At 53.7% G+C, this 17,599-nt stretch overlaps 2 protein-coding genes across 2 annotated transcripts in view; one reads left to right on the top strand and one right to left on the bottom strand.

The window, feature by feature from the left end:
- Nucleotides 1-5,915, top strand: part of LOC138721239 (transmembrane protein 263-like) — a 213,716-nt gene extending 207,801 nt beyond the window's left edge. The window contains exon 3 of the mRNA XM_069858134.1: nucleotides 1,237-5,915. Within this exon, the coding sequence (XP_069714235.1) occupies nucleotides 1,237-1,523 (287 nt within the window). The 3' untranslated portion in view covers nucleotides 1,524-5,915. The remainder of the gene's footprint in view (nucleotides 1-1,236) is intronic.
- Nucleotides 5,916-8,341: 2,426 nt separating this feature from the next.
- Nucleotides 8,342-17,256, bottom strand: CHST1 (carbohydrate sulfotransferase 1). The gene is made up of 2 exons (XM_069857014.1): nucleotides 17,168-17,256; nucleotides 8,342-10,415 (listed from the first exon to the last, which is right to left on the bottom strand). The coding sequence occupies exon 2, from the start codon at nucleotides 10,369-10,371 to the stop codon at nucleotides 9,112-9,114; it is 1,260 nt and encodes a 419-aa protein (XP_069713115.1). The 5' UTR covers nucleotides 10,372-10,415; nucleotides 17,168-17,256; the 3' UTR covers nucleotides 8,342-9,111.
- Between the last annotated feature and the right edge of the window lie 343 nt (nucleotides 17,257-17,599).

Genomic DNA, 17,599 nt, shown 5'->3' with positions numbered 1-17,599 from the left:
TGGCTGGTACTGGCATGGCCCCTGTCCTGTGGGCTTTATGCAGAGACATGACTGCATCATGTTTTTTTATACAGGCTTTCAGAAAGCCAATTCCATCGCTGTCACTTCCATTCTTCTCAGGAAATGGGGTTCACATTTAGCAGGGGGCTAAAGCCCTCCTGATGCATAAACACTGTGCAACCTCTCTTCAGCATATGTATGTTAGCATATGGGTTAGAAGGGCTGCTGCTAGTCCAGGGGTTCTGTATTCCCTGCTGGCGCTTGCTTTTTTTTCCTGCCAGGATTGCTTTATTGTATTTTCACAATTATTAGTAACCCATCTCGTGTACGGAACTGGCAGTGATTCAGAAATCAGAGTATCCAAAATATCTCACCCCACAAAAAGAGCAGCTCCTCCTTTGCAGCATTGTTAGCAGATGCAAAGGGAGAGGATTTTGTGGAGGCCAGCAAGAGTGCTGTCAGATTTGAATCCTGTGAGTAGCAGTTCAGAGTCAGCCCTTTCCCAAGAAGTGATGAGCTGTGAACCTCATGCCTGCAGTGTTGTGGGCAGGTGCGATGGCAGCTTGGGTGGGTATACCATGCTGGCGCTGATCCAGTTGGCACAGGTAGACCAGCAGTGATATAGTGCAGCAACTTAAGCACTGTCTTAACACTATTAAATACATAGCTGAGATCTCCAGGGGGCTTGTACAACCTGAGGTGACATTTGTGTCACTGTATCTTTGCTGCAATTTGTGATCTGTGCTAGGTCAGATCTGGCAGATAGGTCTGTGCTGTGCCTCGGTTCTTCATCTGAGGACCTGCAGGCCATACAAACATCAGCTTTTGCTGTCTACTGTTCATGCCCTCTATGCTGGCATTAGTCTTTGTGATTTACTGGTGTTAGCCAACATGCAGGGGAGGGGAATTGCATCTCGTAGTGTGATTTGGTTTGTATTTCAGCACTGAGTCTTGGGAGTTTGGGGCTGCCCCACTGAGCACCCTTCTTCACTTCTCTGTTATGTGTGCAATTCTGCTCCCACTCTCTGCCCTCCTAAAGTCCTCTCCTGCCATGCTGTAGGGCTGGGGTTGTCCTGGTTCCTCCTTCAGGCACCAAGATGTCTAGGGATGCAAGGCACTGCACTTGTGGGAGTATGTGGCATAGCGGGCAACCTTCCTGGGCTTGAACGGGTATCCAGAAAGAAGGTCTTTGGAGTGGACACTTCTGACTTTCCTTTTCTCTTTCTCTCTCCACAGATGCCAGCAAGGACCATCCGCAGCAGCAGGCAGGGGTGATCTGGAGAGTGACCGGTGGCCTGTTCAGCATCACCCGGGGAGCCGTGGGGGCCACGTTGGGAGGAGTTGCCTGGGTGGGCAGCAAGAGCCTGGAGCTCACCAAAACAGCTGTGACCAGCGTCCCCGCTGCTGGCGTTGGACTGGTGAAGGGCAGTGTCTCAGCAGTGACCGGCGGCGTCGGAGCTGTGGGCAGCGCGGTTGCCAGCAAAGTCCCTTTCACCACAAAGAAGAAGGACAAGGCTGACTAATCCCCATTGCGGCTCCCTTCCAAAAGATCAGCCTGCCCATACTCTCCCCCTACAATGCACCTCTTTGAATTGGAACCAGCTGCTTCAGGGAGGGTCAAGCACCCAAACAGACTCTGGCTGCAGCCAGCTTAGCACCACCTGCCTGGCTCAGAGCTCACAGAGCCACCAGTCAATGCCTTTCACTCTCTTCACCTACTGGAAACCATCTCTAATCCGAGGACTTTAAAGGCACCATTGTCTCTGTCTTGCAGTTTCCTTCCTCCCTTCTTGCTCTTGTAAGCATGAAGGGTGAGAGAAGGTGTCAGGCTGCAGGAGAACCATAGAAGAAAGTCCCATTTACACAAAGGAGAGATACTGTGAAGAAGAGGAAGCCTCCCTCCTGCTCTGCACCTCTTACCTTTTGTTTGCAGGGCCCATCCCACAAGCTGCTCCCAATCACTTGCTCCCTGGCTTAATTGCATGCTTCAGAGAAAGAACCCTCTAGCTCAGCAGAGCAGCTCCAGGGATGATGCCACACAGGAGTATCATATATCCCAGGCCACCAGCTTCTGCACAGATTTTCTTAACGAGGGACAAGATGAAAGTTGCTGTATGTTCCTATTCCCAGCTGACAGTGGCATCTGCCAGGCCTCTGTGATATTGCTGTACAGGTGGTGATGCTCCACGGAGACAAACTGAGCCCTTGGGTTTGACCCTTGAAGTCCTGGTACTATCCCCGTTTCTGACAGGGGCATTTTGGTTCTAGGCCACACTTTCACTCCACAGACATCACTAGTAACCATGAGCGAGCGTGTCCCCAAATGCCATCTGAGTTCTGCTGCATGATGGGCTGGGAGGCTGACTCTGTGATGCTACGAGCAGTGGCCAGGCTGTGAGCGGGCTGTGCTGCATTGGAGAAGACTTCCCCGCAGTATGCTCCAGCAACAGCCAGCCTGCACAGGGCACTCTTCCTCCACACACTGCTCCTGGTGCTCCAGCCTGGCTGCTCAAAATGACTGTGTTGCACTAAACGGCCCACCCACAGTTGTAGTGCTGCAGAAACTGAGGCATCTGCATTTATCTGGGAGTCACAGCCATCCTCAGCCTGGCCCATGATGCTCAAGGGGCCATGTGGCATTATACACGCACACGCACATACACACACTCTCACTCCCTCCCTCCAAGGTCCCCTGTAATTCTTGGGATGAGGAAAGCAACAGGTTCCACCATGAACTTGCTCCTGGCTATGGCGGGTGATTAGCCTAGGTTTTTAGGTGTTGAATGCATAGGCAAGTGAAGCAGTGCTTGTGCTGTATTTTAGAAATATGCGTCTGTTAGTGTGTGTGTATGTATCCGTCCACAGGAATGTCTTCAGCCAGGAAAACAAAACTGTGCCACTGCCATGGAGGAGTTACGTAGTCATCTTCAGCATTTCCAGCATGTAGTCTTTATATTGGGTCCTGGTCCAAGTAAAAATCATGGTTTAGAGGACTTTTTCCCCTCTGTTGCCCAAGAGCATAGTTTATTGAAACCAAAGGAATGTCAAAAAACACCTTTCTCCTGTCTATGCGGTTTGTTTACCTTCTGTCCTATGTTTTGGACATTGAAGCCAACTTTCTTGGTCTTCATTTCCTGTGAGAGGTCATTGTACTTCCTAGCTGCTCTGCTTAGGACTCAGACATCAGGGAATATTGAAGTACAATCCCCCTGCCACTGTTTTTGCTCAGTGTTCTTGGACTTGTGAAACAGTTTTGATTCTGACTTTTATTAAATCCACACTTTGTCCCTGATCTAAGTTACTGTGTCCCTGTTCTCATCATGCTGGTGTTAGTCTCTTCTCCATACCCTTCTCTGGGTAGTCCCTGCTGTTTGCAGAGGCAAGAAGTTGCTGATCTCTACAAAGTGTTCCTCTTGATGGCACGAGAGTGGTTTAACCTACATCTTTGTTTCTGAAGAGGAAACAGCATTTGGTATGTATGTGCATTTTCTCACTTTGTCTCTTGTTCTGGTGAAGGCCAAGTTGACCCAGATGTGTCAATTTTGTCTCTGAAGGCAACAGCTTCACAGAAAGGTGCGGCCTTGATGTTGCCCACACTTTGCTGGGATGCTCATGGCAGTTGGCAAGGCCAGAAGTCTTGTCTGTTTGTTCTTCCTTTGTCTCAAATGCCCTGCAGAGCAGGAGGGCAGTTTGCACTGTGTGGATCTCTGCTCACTGCTCTCCCTGAGCACGTCTCATTTCCTGTTCCAGATCACAGACTGCTCCTGGAGGCAGCTCTAACCCCAAAGCAAAAAGCTGCTTGTGCATAACTATCTATGCTTTCACCAGCGCTCTTAGAAAGATAGTTTCTTATCAATTGGGACAGAAGACAGTCTTCTTCCGAACTGCCTCTCTCAGGCCTTGGACAGGAGAAGATGGTATCTAAGGGGCTTTACTTCATCAGCCACCCCTGGGCAGGCGGTGGGAAGCTCATCATGCTTTCGACTAACCAGTATCCCACACAGGCTCTTGCCGAGGGAAGCAATATATCCTTCCCAAGTTGTTTGCAGGCACTGTGTGCGCAGAGCAGACATGGAAGGTGGCAGAGAGGTGCATTAAGGAAGGCCATACGGGTCCTGAGGTTTTCCCTTATTTTTCTTTCTGCTTTTCTGTGCATCCTTGCAGTAAATGGAGTAAAGTTCTCCGTTTGCCTGGAATTGCCATTTTCTTGCAGGACAACCTGGAGAAGAGGAGAAGAAATATGAGGGGAACTCACAGCCTAAATCACTGTTCTCCAGCCCAGCTAATGGAGAACTCATGCACCGTAAATAGCAGAAGAGATCAGATTAACAGGCAGGGGTAGAAGATTAAATCTACTCCAAAACCAGGGCCTCACACCACTTAACAGGCATTCAGGAATACGTAACTATGCAGGACTCAAAGGCCTGTGTAAAGTATGACTTTGTTAGCATGCTAGGCCTGCTCAATTCATCCAGATGACTCAGCCCCAGACTGCTTTTTTGGGCACCACCAGTACCACAGCAGAAGGGAAACAGGGTTGATGTTGCCAGTGTAAGAGCAAAGATGCCTCCTGATAGCTTTGGCTGCAGGATAGTAGCATCTGGATTGGATGGGGAAGCAGCTGGCTCCTGATGGATGCCCCATCTTTCCTTCTCCCCCACTACAGAGACTCCAGCTAGCTCAAAGTCCACCTAGGCCACTGATGCAACTTTTTCGTATTGCCCCTTTGTGGTAAGAGGGGCAAAAAACTACATTGTATGTAAATCCCATTGCTATTCAATGGAGGGTGGGACATGTACAAAATAGGGGCAGTGCCAAAGTGGAGGAGGGGGTGTTAAGGGTTGGAGACAGTGCAAGGAATTATCACCAGTTTTCACGTGACAGCAAGAAGATGAGGAGCGACTGGTGACAGGAGGAGGCAAGGACTGAGGAGCAAGAAAAGGGGAAGCACAGAGGAAAATTATTTCTTAGGACAAGCTCTGTATCAGAGGATGAAAACAATGGAGTTTGTTCTAGTGAAGAACATGAAAAGGGAAGTGGATGAATGTAGGGATTGGTGTGTGGTGGTGCTGCATGCCAGCCTGGTACCCTGGTTCCATAGCAGTGATGATTGCTAGGCTGTTCCATTTAGCTACATCACCATGCCCAACAGATGGACCAAGCTCCCTCTTCCCCCTTCCTAGATCTCTCCCAGGCTTTTGTCATGATCTCCCCGTGCTGGGGCTGGATCTCCCAGTGGTGGAGGTGGGATGTGGCCCTATATGTAGCCCTGTGCCCCACTACAACTGGATATTCTGACATTCTCCTTTTTCCCTTTGCTCTTTTTTTTTTTTTTTGTTCCTCCTGTAGCTTTCTGTCTTGTCTCTGGATCGATCTCTCCAAAGCTGTCAAAAAGACCTTCATGAAACATCCACACTCCTATTGGCTGAGAGGGCAGAGAGGGTGACTCTGCCTCTGCAGCTCCCGTGGCTGGGAGAGAAGTGCACGTCTTCCACCCCTCTCTGTCCCCTTGTGTTTTGCCTGTGGAAAATCTTAACCTACTTCTTTTCCTCTGGGTTCCCTCGTTGGCTCTTGTCCCTGTGGGTGGATCATTTCTGTGTCTCCTTTGCAAAGTCATCCTTGTAAAAACAGCAGGGTGAGTGGGAACATGGAGATGGCTGGAGAGGGACACAGAGCTGTTGGGACAGATGCCAGGGCCCAACTCTGCTTCTGCAGGGGCTGAGGAGCCCTTTGGCAACCCAAAACCATCACTGTGGCCACACAGTCCTGTGCACAGTGCTGGGCTCGGGAGAACACTTGTGTTCTTGATCATTTCATTGTCTGTAATTGGTTTCCTACTGAATTTGTTTGCTTGGTTTGTTTTGCAGCGTGTTTCTGGGAATATTCTGCATCTCTGTATTTTAATTACAGTAAAATTTGAGGATAAAAACCTTGGTTACACTGGTTCTTGTTTCCAGTGGGGGGGGATGAGGAGAGGAAGCACAGTTGAAGGAGGATGTTAGAGGTTCCTTGGGAAATCAGATCTCTCCCCTACGGGCTCTACATGAGGCACCAAGCAGGGCTGAACCTCCATCCCTGCTTAAACTAGGACACAGCTTTCAACTGTAATTCAAAAGCCATTTTGCTGCAGGCACATTTCCTGATTGGAATGGTAAAAACAGTTTGGATAAGGCTTCTAAACTCAGTTTATTGTGTTGGTTTGAAGGCTAGTGCATGAGAGGACTTTCAGGATGGGGACAGCTGTCCTAGCCCCAGAAGTGGGGTCTCAGCAGCCAAAGATGGGAAATTTTGCCTCTACAGTCACTGTTTCTTTGTGCAGGTTTGCATGTCCACTTGTCCCAGCTGAGGAAGTGAGGGAAAGCCTGGTTCTCCCAGAGCCTCCTGCCCTTTCTGCAGCACAAGGCAGTGTGACATCCCTCTCCAGAGCTGCCAGGGAGCCCTACAGGCAGCCAAACCCTCTGCATTTGCTTGCCTGCTGGCAGACAAGTGCTGGTGCTGGGAGCGGGCACAGCCAGCCACACTGGCTAGCTCACCTACTCCACAGGCACTTAGCCAGGGCAGAGCCGCCTGTTGCTCCTGGGGACACACAGCCCTGGCGCAGGGAGAATTGCAGCCCAGCAGCTGGGCTGGATCAGGCCTCTGAGAGGGTGTCGCTGTTAGTGGGGCAAGGCCAGGAGCCAACAGCTCAGCATTTGATAAGTGCTGACGAAAGGATTAATTTAGTAACTAATAACAGGGCAATCAAGCCATTTATTTGGTTGACATTTTGCTGCAGCTGCTCATTAAAAGCAGCACGCTGATGAGGCTGTCTGCAGCCACCTCTGCCACCTGCCCCATTCCTCTGTCCTTGCACACAGACACAGCTGGGACCGCATGGCATGGGAGGCACTGGTGGCAGAAGCAGGTTTGGTAGGGGAGTGGACAGAGCGAAGGCACTTCTTGCTCCTGCCCCTGAGTGAAGGCACCTGGGGTGGGGGATCTCCTAGGAGCTGCCCCCATGCCTGCTGTGGAGACACAGATGGAGGAAGTGCCTGTCCTGGAGTACATGCTGTTGCCCCATTCTCATGGGGCTGGAGCCGGCCATGTCACCTCGCAGGCTGCACAGCTGAACTACAGGTGCTCCAGCTGTGAGCCCTGAGGAGAGGCCATCAAATACACCAGCCCTGCTCACCTTTTCTGCAGTCCCACCAGAGCAGGTTGCTGTGTTAAACCAGGTTGCAAAATGCTCCTCCAGCCGTCTCTAAAGAGGGAAAAGGGTGCTGGAAACGCACAAATAGTTACAGCTGCCCCCTGCCTCACCCAAACAACGTGTATGCGGTGTATCCCATTTCTCTGTGTGCCACTACAGTGCCCAGTGTAACCGTCTCCTAACTAAGAGCTTGGCTAGAAGCTGATGGGCAGCAGATCTCTGAAGACACCTTTGTAGAGAAAACCTGCCCAGGTAGTTGGGCAGTGAGTGGCTCAAATACACCTGTGCCAGGAGCAGGTCCAGCACTGGGAGTGTGCAGCTGTGGGTGAATGTGACCCATACGTGGTCACATATCTCTGTGGTCCCCATCCTGCCTGGCTCCAGGAACACAAAAGATGGGAAACTGCTGGGACATCACTGTCCTCTGTCCCCTAGGGACTGGCCCCAATGGCTTCCAGTCTGCAGCTGCCCATGGTCTGCCTGAAGGGGAGGCAGACTGCTGTTTGGAGGACTGTCCCAGCTGGGTAAGAGGAGCTGGTTGACTGTTTCAGCAGACAGAGATCAAATAGGTCTCCTGTTAGGATCTTGGCCCTCTTCTGCTGTGTTGTATTGCTCCCACCCTGCGTGCCCAGCTTCCCTGTCCAGCTGCTTGCTGCCCTGCTCAGCCTGCAGGCCCTGCGTGACCAGGGCGCTCCCGCTGCCTGCAAGGTGCCTTGCGCACAAGAGCCCTCCTTCCATGGGCACCTCATGAAGAACAGCTCTTGCATTGCCATCTGCTTGTTCACTCATTTTCATTCTGGTAGTTTTATGACCTGAACTCAACCACTTTTCTCTGGTTTTCCAGAGCAGAGCATGACAATGCTGGTATTAACAGCATCGAGGCGTGGGGGGAACCAAGCAGCAGCCTTATGGGGCCAGGTTCACCGTGCTGGTGCCGTAAACACTCTGAAGCCGGGCTCTATGGCAAACCCCATGCAGGCCAACAAGCTATCGGGCCTGTAAATACCTACAGGTTCTCGTTTTTGGCTTAACTGCTTGCATTTTTACATATTTCAGATGCAAACATGCACATGCCAGGAGGTGCCTGCAGTTCCCTGCCAGCCTTGGGGGCTGTGATACAGTTTCCCCCCAGCCCAGCCTCGTAGGAGCTGGGCAGACCAGAAGCTGCTCTTTGCTTATTGGTATATCCACCTCAGTGTAGTCACTGAGCTCTTTCAGTTTGAAGTTCACCCCCAGATCAATTTTATTGCACTTTTATTTACAGAAAACACAGAAATAAAGCATTAAATTTGTTGGGCTTTTACCAAAACACCCAACTATCTCTTTTTTCCCTTTTTTTTTCTTTTATGGGTTTTTGGCACAAAGAAATATCACAGGTGTTACCAAACAACCATGTAGGAGCAGCTAACCAGCTGCCCAGCCCAATAACAGGACTTAGACAGACAGACATGTCCCACCAAGATCAAAAACAAGAAGGTTGTTCCATGTCCAACTTCCAGTCCTGCTCATCGACAGCAAGGGGACTTACTCTAGAGGAGAGGACACCATTCATAAATTATATTTATAGTTACCTCTTACATTGTAAAAGTAAACCGTGTAAAAGTGCAGTACCCCAGGTACCCTTCAGTTTGGAAAGCTTGAAGGTCGCTTTATACATTTTGTGTGTTTTGTAAACATTGTTACCCATCCACAGTTCTGGCTCTTGCTTGGAGAGACCTGACTCCTCTTGGGTCCAAAACGTGTTGAGGGGCAGCAATCACTTTGCCTGGACTCTGTTGAGATTCCCGTTCAAGGTTTAGTGCAAATTTTGGAAAGAAAAAGACAAGAGAGAAAAAGAAGGGGAAGGAACGAAACAAAATAAAATAAAATAAGGCAACAGTTAGAAACAATCCATATCAAAACCAGGCCTCCCCAGGGATGCCTTAGGAGAAGGGCAGGAAGTCTCTTTCCTCCACCAAGCTGATGGAGAGGTTCTTCAGCTCCTCCTCAGAGCTGGCGGTTTTGTAACCGAGCTGTGCCAGCACTTGCTGGCAGGCGTGCTGGGTGAACGCCACGATCTCGTAGGACAGCCGGAACCGCCACTTCTCTGCTGTTGCTGCTGAGTTGCGCACTGTCCCATACTTGTGTTTGGAGGAGGACCTGTCTCCTCGGGTGTTGTTCTGTATCCAGCGCTCGACATTGCTGTCCATGGGGATGCCTAGGAAATCATAGATCTCCTCGGTCTTTTTCATGGGGTTCCTGGCCAGGTCTTCGTACCGCACCAGCATGTACTTGCCTTTCAGCCACGGCGGCCGGTTGAGGCCGGTGGACACAGAGTTCCAGAAGTCCTCACACACTGTGGTAAGCTGGGTCACATCTAGGTTGTATGGCTTCCTGCCAGTGCCGTCCCAGATCCTCCACAGCCGGTAGGTGTCCCGGAAAGTCTCGCTCCGAGATGCCAGGATCCCCCGAGGATCCCTCACCAGTTGGATAACCTTCAAGTTCAGCCGTGGGTCCTCCACCAGGCCCCGGAGGTCGTTGACCTCAGGTACCCGCACAGTTTTGATGGCCACATGACCGTGCTCTCTGCAGGACTCAGTGGCCAGTGTCAGGTTCAAAGTACCACACTTCTTCACGCAGTCTCCCTCCTCCAGATGGAGATCGATGGCTCCCAAGGACTCGCAGACAGGTGGCGAGCACAGGGCCTTACTGGCTCCCCTGCGGAACAGGCGGTCAGTAGTGTGGTTGACAGGCTGGGGTTTGATGTAGTTCTCCAGGAAGTAGAGGTCGCAGTCATACAGGCTCCTCAGCAGGTCTCGGCTGGCCCCCAGCATGACCCGCCTGTCTGTCATACTCTTGCCTTGGGTCAGCTTTGGGATCAGGGTGTACTGGACATGGTAGAGGGGCTCAAATAAATAGAAGACATCAAAGTGCTGGTTAAACAGCTGCCCGACAAATGAGGAGCCACTTCGGGTGGTGGCGAGGATGAGGACGTGTGTCTTCCTAGAAAGGTTATACGAGAAAGTGGGGGTCTCGTCACACAGCCTGTCACCCGCATCAGCGTCCTGGCTCAGGCTGCAGTTCACAGGGTTGGGGATAGGGCAGCTGTGGAAGGACTTGGAGGTGAAGGTGCGGATTGCTGTGTACTGGATCGCAATGGATGCCAAGGCTAGTAGGAGGACAGCCTTCCAGGAACATTGCATGGCTGGTCACCTTCATGGAGCGTCTTCACAGGTCGTCTCAGTGTCTGCAACCCAAGAGAGAAGTCAAAGGTTGAGCAAGGACTGTCTGGAAAGGGATAACTCTCCACAACAAGGTTTAGAGTAAGGGTTACATTTAGGATTTGGGGCTCCTCATGGAGAGTTGTCCTTGTGGAGGGCTGGCTACAGAGAGTTGTCCTAGACCCAGGACTGCCAAGGAGGACCCAAGTATCCTACAGTCAGGTATACCAGCAGCCACCCTCCCACAGTGCACGTACATCAGCCGCAACTACACAGGTCCCAGTCACACACCGCAGAGCTCCGTTTCAGAAGAAAGGAGGACTAGTCTGACCCTGACAAACCTGGAGACACAATGCCAGACAGGACTTCAACCCTAGGGACTGCTTCCTTCTGGGCTTGGGGTGTATCCTGTGTCCCAGCTGCCAGCTCGATTTGCCCCAACACCGAGCTCTGGTGCTGGCCAGATCCTGCTTAGCTCTGTGATTCAGACACCACCCCCCTTACCCTGAGCACCAGACCAGGAAAGCAATACTACAAAGAAGGAATTAGGAGAAACTGCAGCCCCTTCATCCTCTATTGGCAATAGTGCAGCAGCAGGAGCCCTGGACATCAGCAATGGGCACAGGGAAGAGCAGGGCTGTAGTTGCACAGGCCAGCTTTAGTCTACTGGTGCCAACCCCTGACTTTAGGTGCCCTCCCGTAGGCAAGGAAACTGAGCAGGACTTTTGGATGTAGTGTTCATGGATGGCGAGGTGAGCACCTCTGCCATGCCTGAGGAACTGCGGCATTGCTAAGAGGGGATGTAATCATGGTGGTGCTTCAACATCTCCCCCCCCCCTCCCCATTCACTAATCAAATAACCTTCACAGACCACCCTGCTGCTCTCCAAAGCACAGGGCTTCACAATCAGATGCTATCGCTCCCCAGGGCCAGCAGGGATCAGGCCAGAGGAGGTAACAGACTCATCCCAGAAAGCCCAAATGAGCAAAAACTCCTGTGCCAGGCAGACGTCCCAGTAAGGGGAACAGCTTTGAAAGTGCCCTGCACTCACCTTCCCTTTCCAACCATCCTTCCATTGTTGCCTCTGCAGCCCCCTGCCTACCCTCCTAAGGCAAAACCAAGGGAACAGCTCTAATACCTTTGCTGTCCACCCAGCAGAGGTCTTCCCACAGCTTCTTTGCCATGGATGCTTCCTCTTCTCAACTCTTCTTGTGCTCCCTGCACGTCCCCAGGGAGAGCACCAGGCTGTCTCCAAGCCGGTGGCGAGCTCCTGGTCCCCTGCTCACCCCGGCACACCAGTGACTGCAGGTGGGACTTTTAGAGTTGCTGCCCAGCTGACATCTTCACAGGAGACTGATGGGCCAGTGATGAATTTCAGCACACAGTGCCTGTTCAGGCCCAGAGCATGCTGAAATCCCTGATGGACTGGGGATGCTGCAATGCACCTAGTGTGCATTCCCCAGGGCAGCTGGCACAATGTGTTGTTCCCTTCACCTCAACTTGCCTCAAGATCCCAGGAGACACCCTGGCACTTAGCGAGTGATGCTGGGAGCCAGAAAGACTGCTCCAGACCTCCAGGGGAGTTGAAAACTTCCTTTCTTTATTATTTTTATCATTATTTCTATTATTTACTGGTTCCCCTAGCTGCTCAGTGCAGTCAGGTGGCTGCAGGAGTTCTCAGGTCCACAGACCTCTCCCTGGGGGCAGGGCTTTAGAGCAAGAACCCAGCATGGGGGCTCTGGCACAGCTGCGGCAGGCGACCCCTTGCCAGCCATTGCTGTATCTGTGCACTAAGAGCCACACTTTAGACCTGTAACAACGCTTTGAATAAGAGATGCTCTCTCTTGAGCAACAAGGGATGCTTTCCCTGGGGCTGCTGCCTGCCAGGTGCATGGCATGGGGCTGGGGAACCGAAGTTGCAAATGCTTGGCTATTGCTGTTCCTGGTTTGGGGTTAACCATCCTGCAGAGGGGAGACCTGGCCCCAGTGTCCACATGTAACATTCTATCACTTGGACAAAGTGTTTTTCCAGGTCTGCTAAGTCAGGGCAAGACTGGAGGGTCCCTGCTAGCATCGCCTGGCCGAGGAGGCTCCAGTAAGCAGTGGGAATGCTTTCTTGTTCTCTAATGATAGCCAGTCACACTGCATTCCTCACACACAACCTCAGCTCCTACTCCTTGTTTGCGCTGTTGATGGATGCTGGAGCAGATGTGATTCAGATCGTCCCACAGTGCGGCAGAAACCCACTTCCAGCTCCCTGCAAAAGGCAACGAGAGGCCACGTGCCTCCTTGGTCCCAGTTCCCACTGGATTGCCATTGGTGAGAATTTCAGGTTCTCCACTCACCCAGATCCTCTGCCCTTCACAATGCACTAAGCTGAGGAGGGGCAGAAATGGGGCATTGTTTCATCACCTCCACAAAGCAGGTGCAAAACTACAGCCCAACTTTCTGCCTTGGCCGTCCCTTGTCACCCTTTGCACCCACCCTGCTTGCCTGCTGAGCCACAGCTGGGGAGGGGCAGGTTTTGGGAGGAAGTTTCCCTCCCTGACGTCTCATCTGTGGCCTTTAAAACCAGCCAGAGCCTCCTCTCATCCCCCAGCCAGCTCTCCCGCCTCCTCCCATCCCTGCCTGTCCCTCAAGGGCTGCAGTTCCCGCTCAGCAAAACCCTGGGCTCAAGAGGCAGTGGCAACCAGCACCTGGGAGCTGCCAGCATGGCTGAGGATTGCTTCCACTCATGCTCCCCTTTGCTGGACACAGCCATGCTGTGAAACACCTGCCAAGAAGGAGCAGAGCGTGGCTCTGCACAGCTCGGAGGGGGCTGGTGGAGCGGCAGCTGCAGCAGATGTGCTGCAGGAAAATGCCTCCTACAGACACAAGCAGTAGGATAGCCACTTGCTCACCCATCCCCACCTGGGGAGACCTTCTTCTTGAACCGGCCTATTCCCCTTTTGGCACTGATATTGGGGCCAGCATTCCAGACCAGCAGCTGGTGCGAGGGCCTTGCCCATGTGGGGCTGTGTGCGAGAGCCTTGCGTGAGGCGCAGACTTCCAGTTACTCAGCCCTAGACTGTAGGATGCTGTGACCACGGGAGTGATCCACAATGAGCCTCACAGACATTTCCATGCTATAAAGTGTTCCTAGCTGAAATCTCCCTCTGCTTTGTCTCGAGCTCAGTTCCACCAAAGACGATGAGCAAATGCAGCCTGAGGGCAGGAGCTGAGTCTGGTAGGTCCCTCCAGGCAGCTGGGACTGTGAGATGGGAGAGCTGGGCACCTGGGGTTAAGTCCCTTGTACCTTCAGCCCCTGGTGCTGCTGGCACTGCGAGGGCCATGCTAGAAGGCACATGGGCTCTTTCTGTGCTGGGGTCACCTTTACCTCTTCTCCAACCCGAACTCCCCTCTGGTCAAAGCTCTGCTGCCTCACACATCCAGCTCTCTGCAGTTGAATCAGGACCAGGCTGTCCACGAGGGATGCACAGCAACTGGCCCCGAGCACTGCAAGAGGCTGGCCAGTGCTTGGCATTGGGACAGGAATATTGTCTGTGGGAAGAAGGTTCCTCTCCCCTGCCTCACTTCCCACAGCCTTGAGCCCAGAGGATGGGAAAGGATGGACGCAGGCCGTGTAGCTTCCCCAACCCCGCACACCCGCAAAGGGCAGTTGGTGGGTGCACAATCACCTGCCCTCCACCTCCCCTGACTCCCAGCACTGCTCCAGGGAGGATGAGCAGGAGAGAAGCCAGCAAGACAGCCCAGGAGCAACGTGGAGATCGGAGGCGATGAATAAAGCTGAATGGCATCTGTGAGTCACCAGCGCAGGGAACAGCAAGTGTGGCTGGCCAGCCACAGCACAGCAGAGGCCCAGGAGGAGATGCTGAGCGGTGGACTCCGACTTCAGGGATGGTCTTCCCAGGTTTGATGAGAATGACCTGCTTTTAGAGCCATGCAGCACAACCACAGCACCAGAGGCTGCACTGGCAGCTGAGCTCAGGCACTAGGCAGGCTGGACTCTGCAGGGATCGGTGCAACTCCCACATGATCTCACCTCCAAAAGCTGCCAGGTGTATACAAGTACACAAGGCAGTATCCCGGACCTGCCAAAGCCTGTTCTCATGGGGGGGCTCCCACAGCATCCCAAGGAGCATGGCTGCAAGCCTTCTGTCCCCAGCCTTCCTTGCAGGTTGCCTTGTGGCTCCCTGGAGAGGGATGCATTTGGATCCCTTGGGGGTGACGGCAGTTTTAGGCAGGGAACCTTGCAATAACCAATAACTGACACTGTTGTGTTTCCAAGGCTCACTCACAGGGCAGTCTCAAAAAAAGCTACTCTTTAAAGCTGCCTTCCAGGCTTTCCATCTCCCTCGACAGCTTCCCAGAAGTTGTGCCCTTGGCCTAGCCAAGCTCATCCTGGGCTGTCTCATCACTGCCAGGGAAACCCTTCTGCGCTTCACCATGACAGGGAGGAAGGGAAAAGGGAGTTGAAGAAAGTGTGAGGGTTTGTGTCAGGGCAATGCACTGGAGGAGCGTCTCTGCCCCATAAAGCCTTGTCTGGTGTGGGTCAGCTACTGGCACCCTCTACCCCAAAAACCGATTCCCACCAGCAAGGCCGTTTCCATGGAAACAGCAGAGTGACTCAGGACTTTGGGACCAGCAGGAAAACACAACTGTGAGCAGCAAATGCCCAGGAGGTGCTGAGGTCTTGGTGCGAGGAAGGGTGGATGGGCATAGGGATGGACCAGGCATGTCTGGCTGCCTGCCCACACACTTGGGCACATTTATGCTGGTGCAGAGGGGCACACGGGCACACCCTGCATGAGGTGAAGCCCATGCTGGGAGCTGTAAGCCAAAAAAATCTCTCTCCTAACACAAGTGCAACTGCAGTACTTGGAAGGCATCGCTGCAGCACACTTGTCAGGGGACGCATCCCAAAACGTGCTTCATCACAAACAACCCTTCATCTTCCCTGCCTTGAGATGGAGACCCAGGCATACACCCACAAGGTTCGCAGCACTAACTTCAGTGGCCACTCAGCCCAGCGCTCTGCCTGGCAAAGGAATACCCCTGGATGCCCTGCCCAGGGCACAGCAGATTGTTGGAGGGTTGGTCACAGATGGCAAAGCTGCAGCCAGTCCCCTGCGGTGCCTCCCTGCCCAGCCAGCCTGGCTCCTGCAGCTCCACTCCCCGCCACCTCACCTCACCGTCCAGGCATGGAAATTAAATCACAGGATTGTAAAACAACTCTCAGCCAGGGACCCACTGGCATGGGCCCTGCCGCTTCCTGGTGTTCTCCCATCGAGCAAAGAGTTTATCTCGTAAAACAACATGTTGTGGCCACTGAGGCGGGGAAGATGAGCTCCTGACAGGGTTTAACAACGAGCATCCCACTCAGTGGCAGTGGCTTAGTCATGCTGGTGGCTCTATGAAGCCAGGCAGGCACTGAGCGTGCAAATGGGCCAGCCACCCCGGGCACAGATGGGCTGTGACCCATCACTGACTGCCCAGGGAAAAGGGGGACCACTGAGAAGAGTAGCACTGAGCTGCTGCTCTTCCCCCTCACCACAGGTGCTACCCGATTTTGGGTATCACAACAGCCATGTGAACAGAGCTGGTCTCTACCCCCAAGTTTACCCCACAGCAAGGCCCAGCAATATGAGATCCTGATGGGGTGGGATTGAGCCTTCAGCCTCACCTCTTCTTCAGCCGCATCTCTTCTTCAGCCGCATGGCACTGGAGCTTTCCTACAGTCACAGCTTTGCACACCAGCTGGGGACTCATGCCTGCCACCTTCCTTGGATAAGAACCACACCGTACACCGAGCGGAGGTGCTTCATCTCATGAAGACCCAAAACTTGCTCTACTGTCATGTGCATCACCTCAAAGGCCACTCTTCTAATGATAAGGCATAGGATCCCAGTGCTCAAAGCTGCTCCTGGCACGCTGCACACTCCCCTGTCTGTACCTTCTACTCTGCATTTCAGAGGAACAGAGATCCTTTGCCACCTGAAGATTTCTGCCCACTTTGACCAGCACTTAAATCATCACAGAGCTTTCAAATGGGGATTTGGGGTTTTCCCTGCTGGTACCGATCACACGTTTGGAGTTAATTAATCACTCCCAAGTAATGCCAACCCCAGCCAGTCCTGAAGTTTTCTTATCACCACATCCACCTGTGCCTGTTTATCCCTCATCTGCTGAGCCGCATCTGCCTCTTTCTGATAACGCAAACACCCAGCTAAATCCGCTACCAATATTTTTGCGCTCTCTGCCTTCCCCTGAGCCATCGGGCAGCCCATTTGTGCCCGCTCGCTCCCTGGCAGGAGCTGGAAGGCTCTTTTTGGACGAAGGCGCCCATTCAGCACCTCGAACCGCTCTCTCGGTGCCGGGGTCCGCCCGCGCCCTAGCTTTCCCGTAGGACCGTTCTAGGCGATCGCTCCGAACCCGCTCCGCCAGCTCTTCTCGCCGGCCCGCGTCCTCTCGGCAGGGTTGATTCTTTTTTCAGATTCGCTTTAAGGTCTGAAAAAGCATTCGCTCCGGCGGCTGGCGCGGCTGGGCAGGGCACCCGGCCCCCACCGGGGACTTACTCGTTGCAAGCGGCAGCTCCTCGCCCGACAGCAGCCCAAGTTTGGCCGCGGCTCCTTCCCCCGCGGGTCATGAAGCTCCTTCCCCCGCGGGGGCGGCCGGCGCAGCCCAGGACCGGGTCTCGCCGCGGAGACGAATCCCTCCCGCCGCCGAAGGGATCACGAGGGGGCCCTCCCCCCGACCCCGGTTCCCCATCGCCACTTACCTGGCGCAGAGCCGCGGGCTCCCCCCGCATCCCGGCCGGCGGAGCTCTGCTGGCCGCACCGCGGGGACTCAACGCCGCCTGCCCTGCCCGCGCGGGCGGCCTCTCCACGCCCGCCGCTCTGCTCCGCGCCGCTCCGCTCCGCCGGCGTGGGAGGGAGGGGGCTGCGCCCGATCTCCCCTCCCTCCTACGGCCCGCCCGCAGCGCGCATCCGGCGCACCGGCACCGGCACTGCCTCCGCCCCGCACAGCGCTGTCTCCCCCGCACCCCGCACAGCGCTGACACCCAGCACAGTGCTACCCCGCCCCGCACAGCGCTGACACCCAGCACAGCGCTGCTTCCCGCACAGTCCCTGCCCCCCATATAGCGCTGCTCACCCTGCACCCCGCACACAGCGCTGGTATCCCGCACAGATCTGCACTCCGCACAGCCCCC

This window comes from Phaenicophaeus curvirostris, chromosome 5, assembly GCF_032191515.1.
Source record: "Phaenicophaeus curvirostris isolate KB17595 chromosome 5, BPBGC_Pcur_1.0, whole genome shotgun sequence".
Classification (NCBI taxonomy): Eukaryota; Metazoa; Chordata; class Aves; order Cuculiformes; family Cuculidae; genus Phaenicophaeus; species Phaenicophaeus curvirostris.
The sequence above is the reverse complement of the archived record's forward strand: the minus strand, read 5'-3'. Positions and strand labels throughout refer to the sequence as shown.

Coding starts and splice junctions, on each gene's coding strand:
- CHST1 (XM_069857014.1), bottom strand. CDS start 10,371: ATGCAATGTTCCTGGAAGGCTGTCCTCCTACTAGCCTTGGCATCCATT.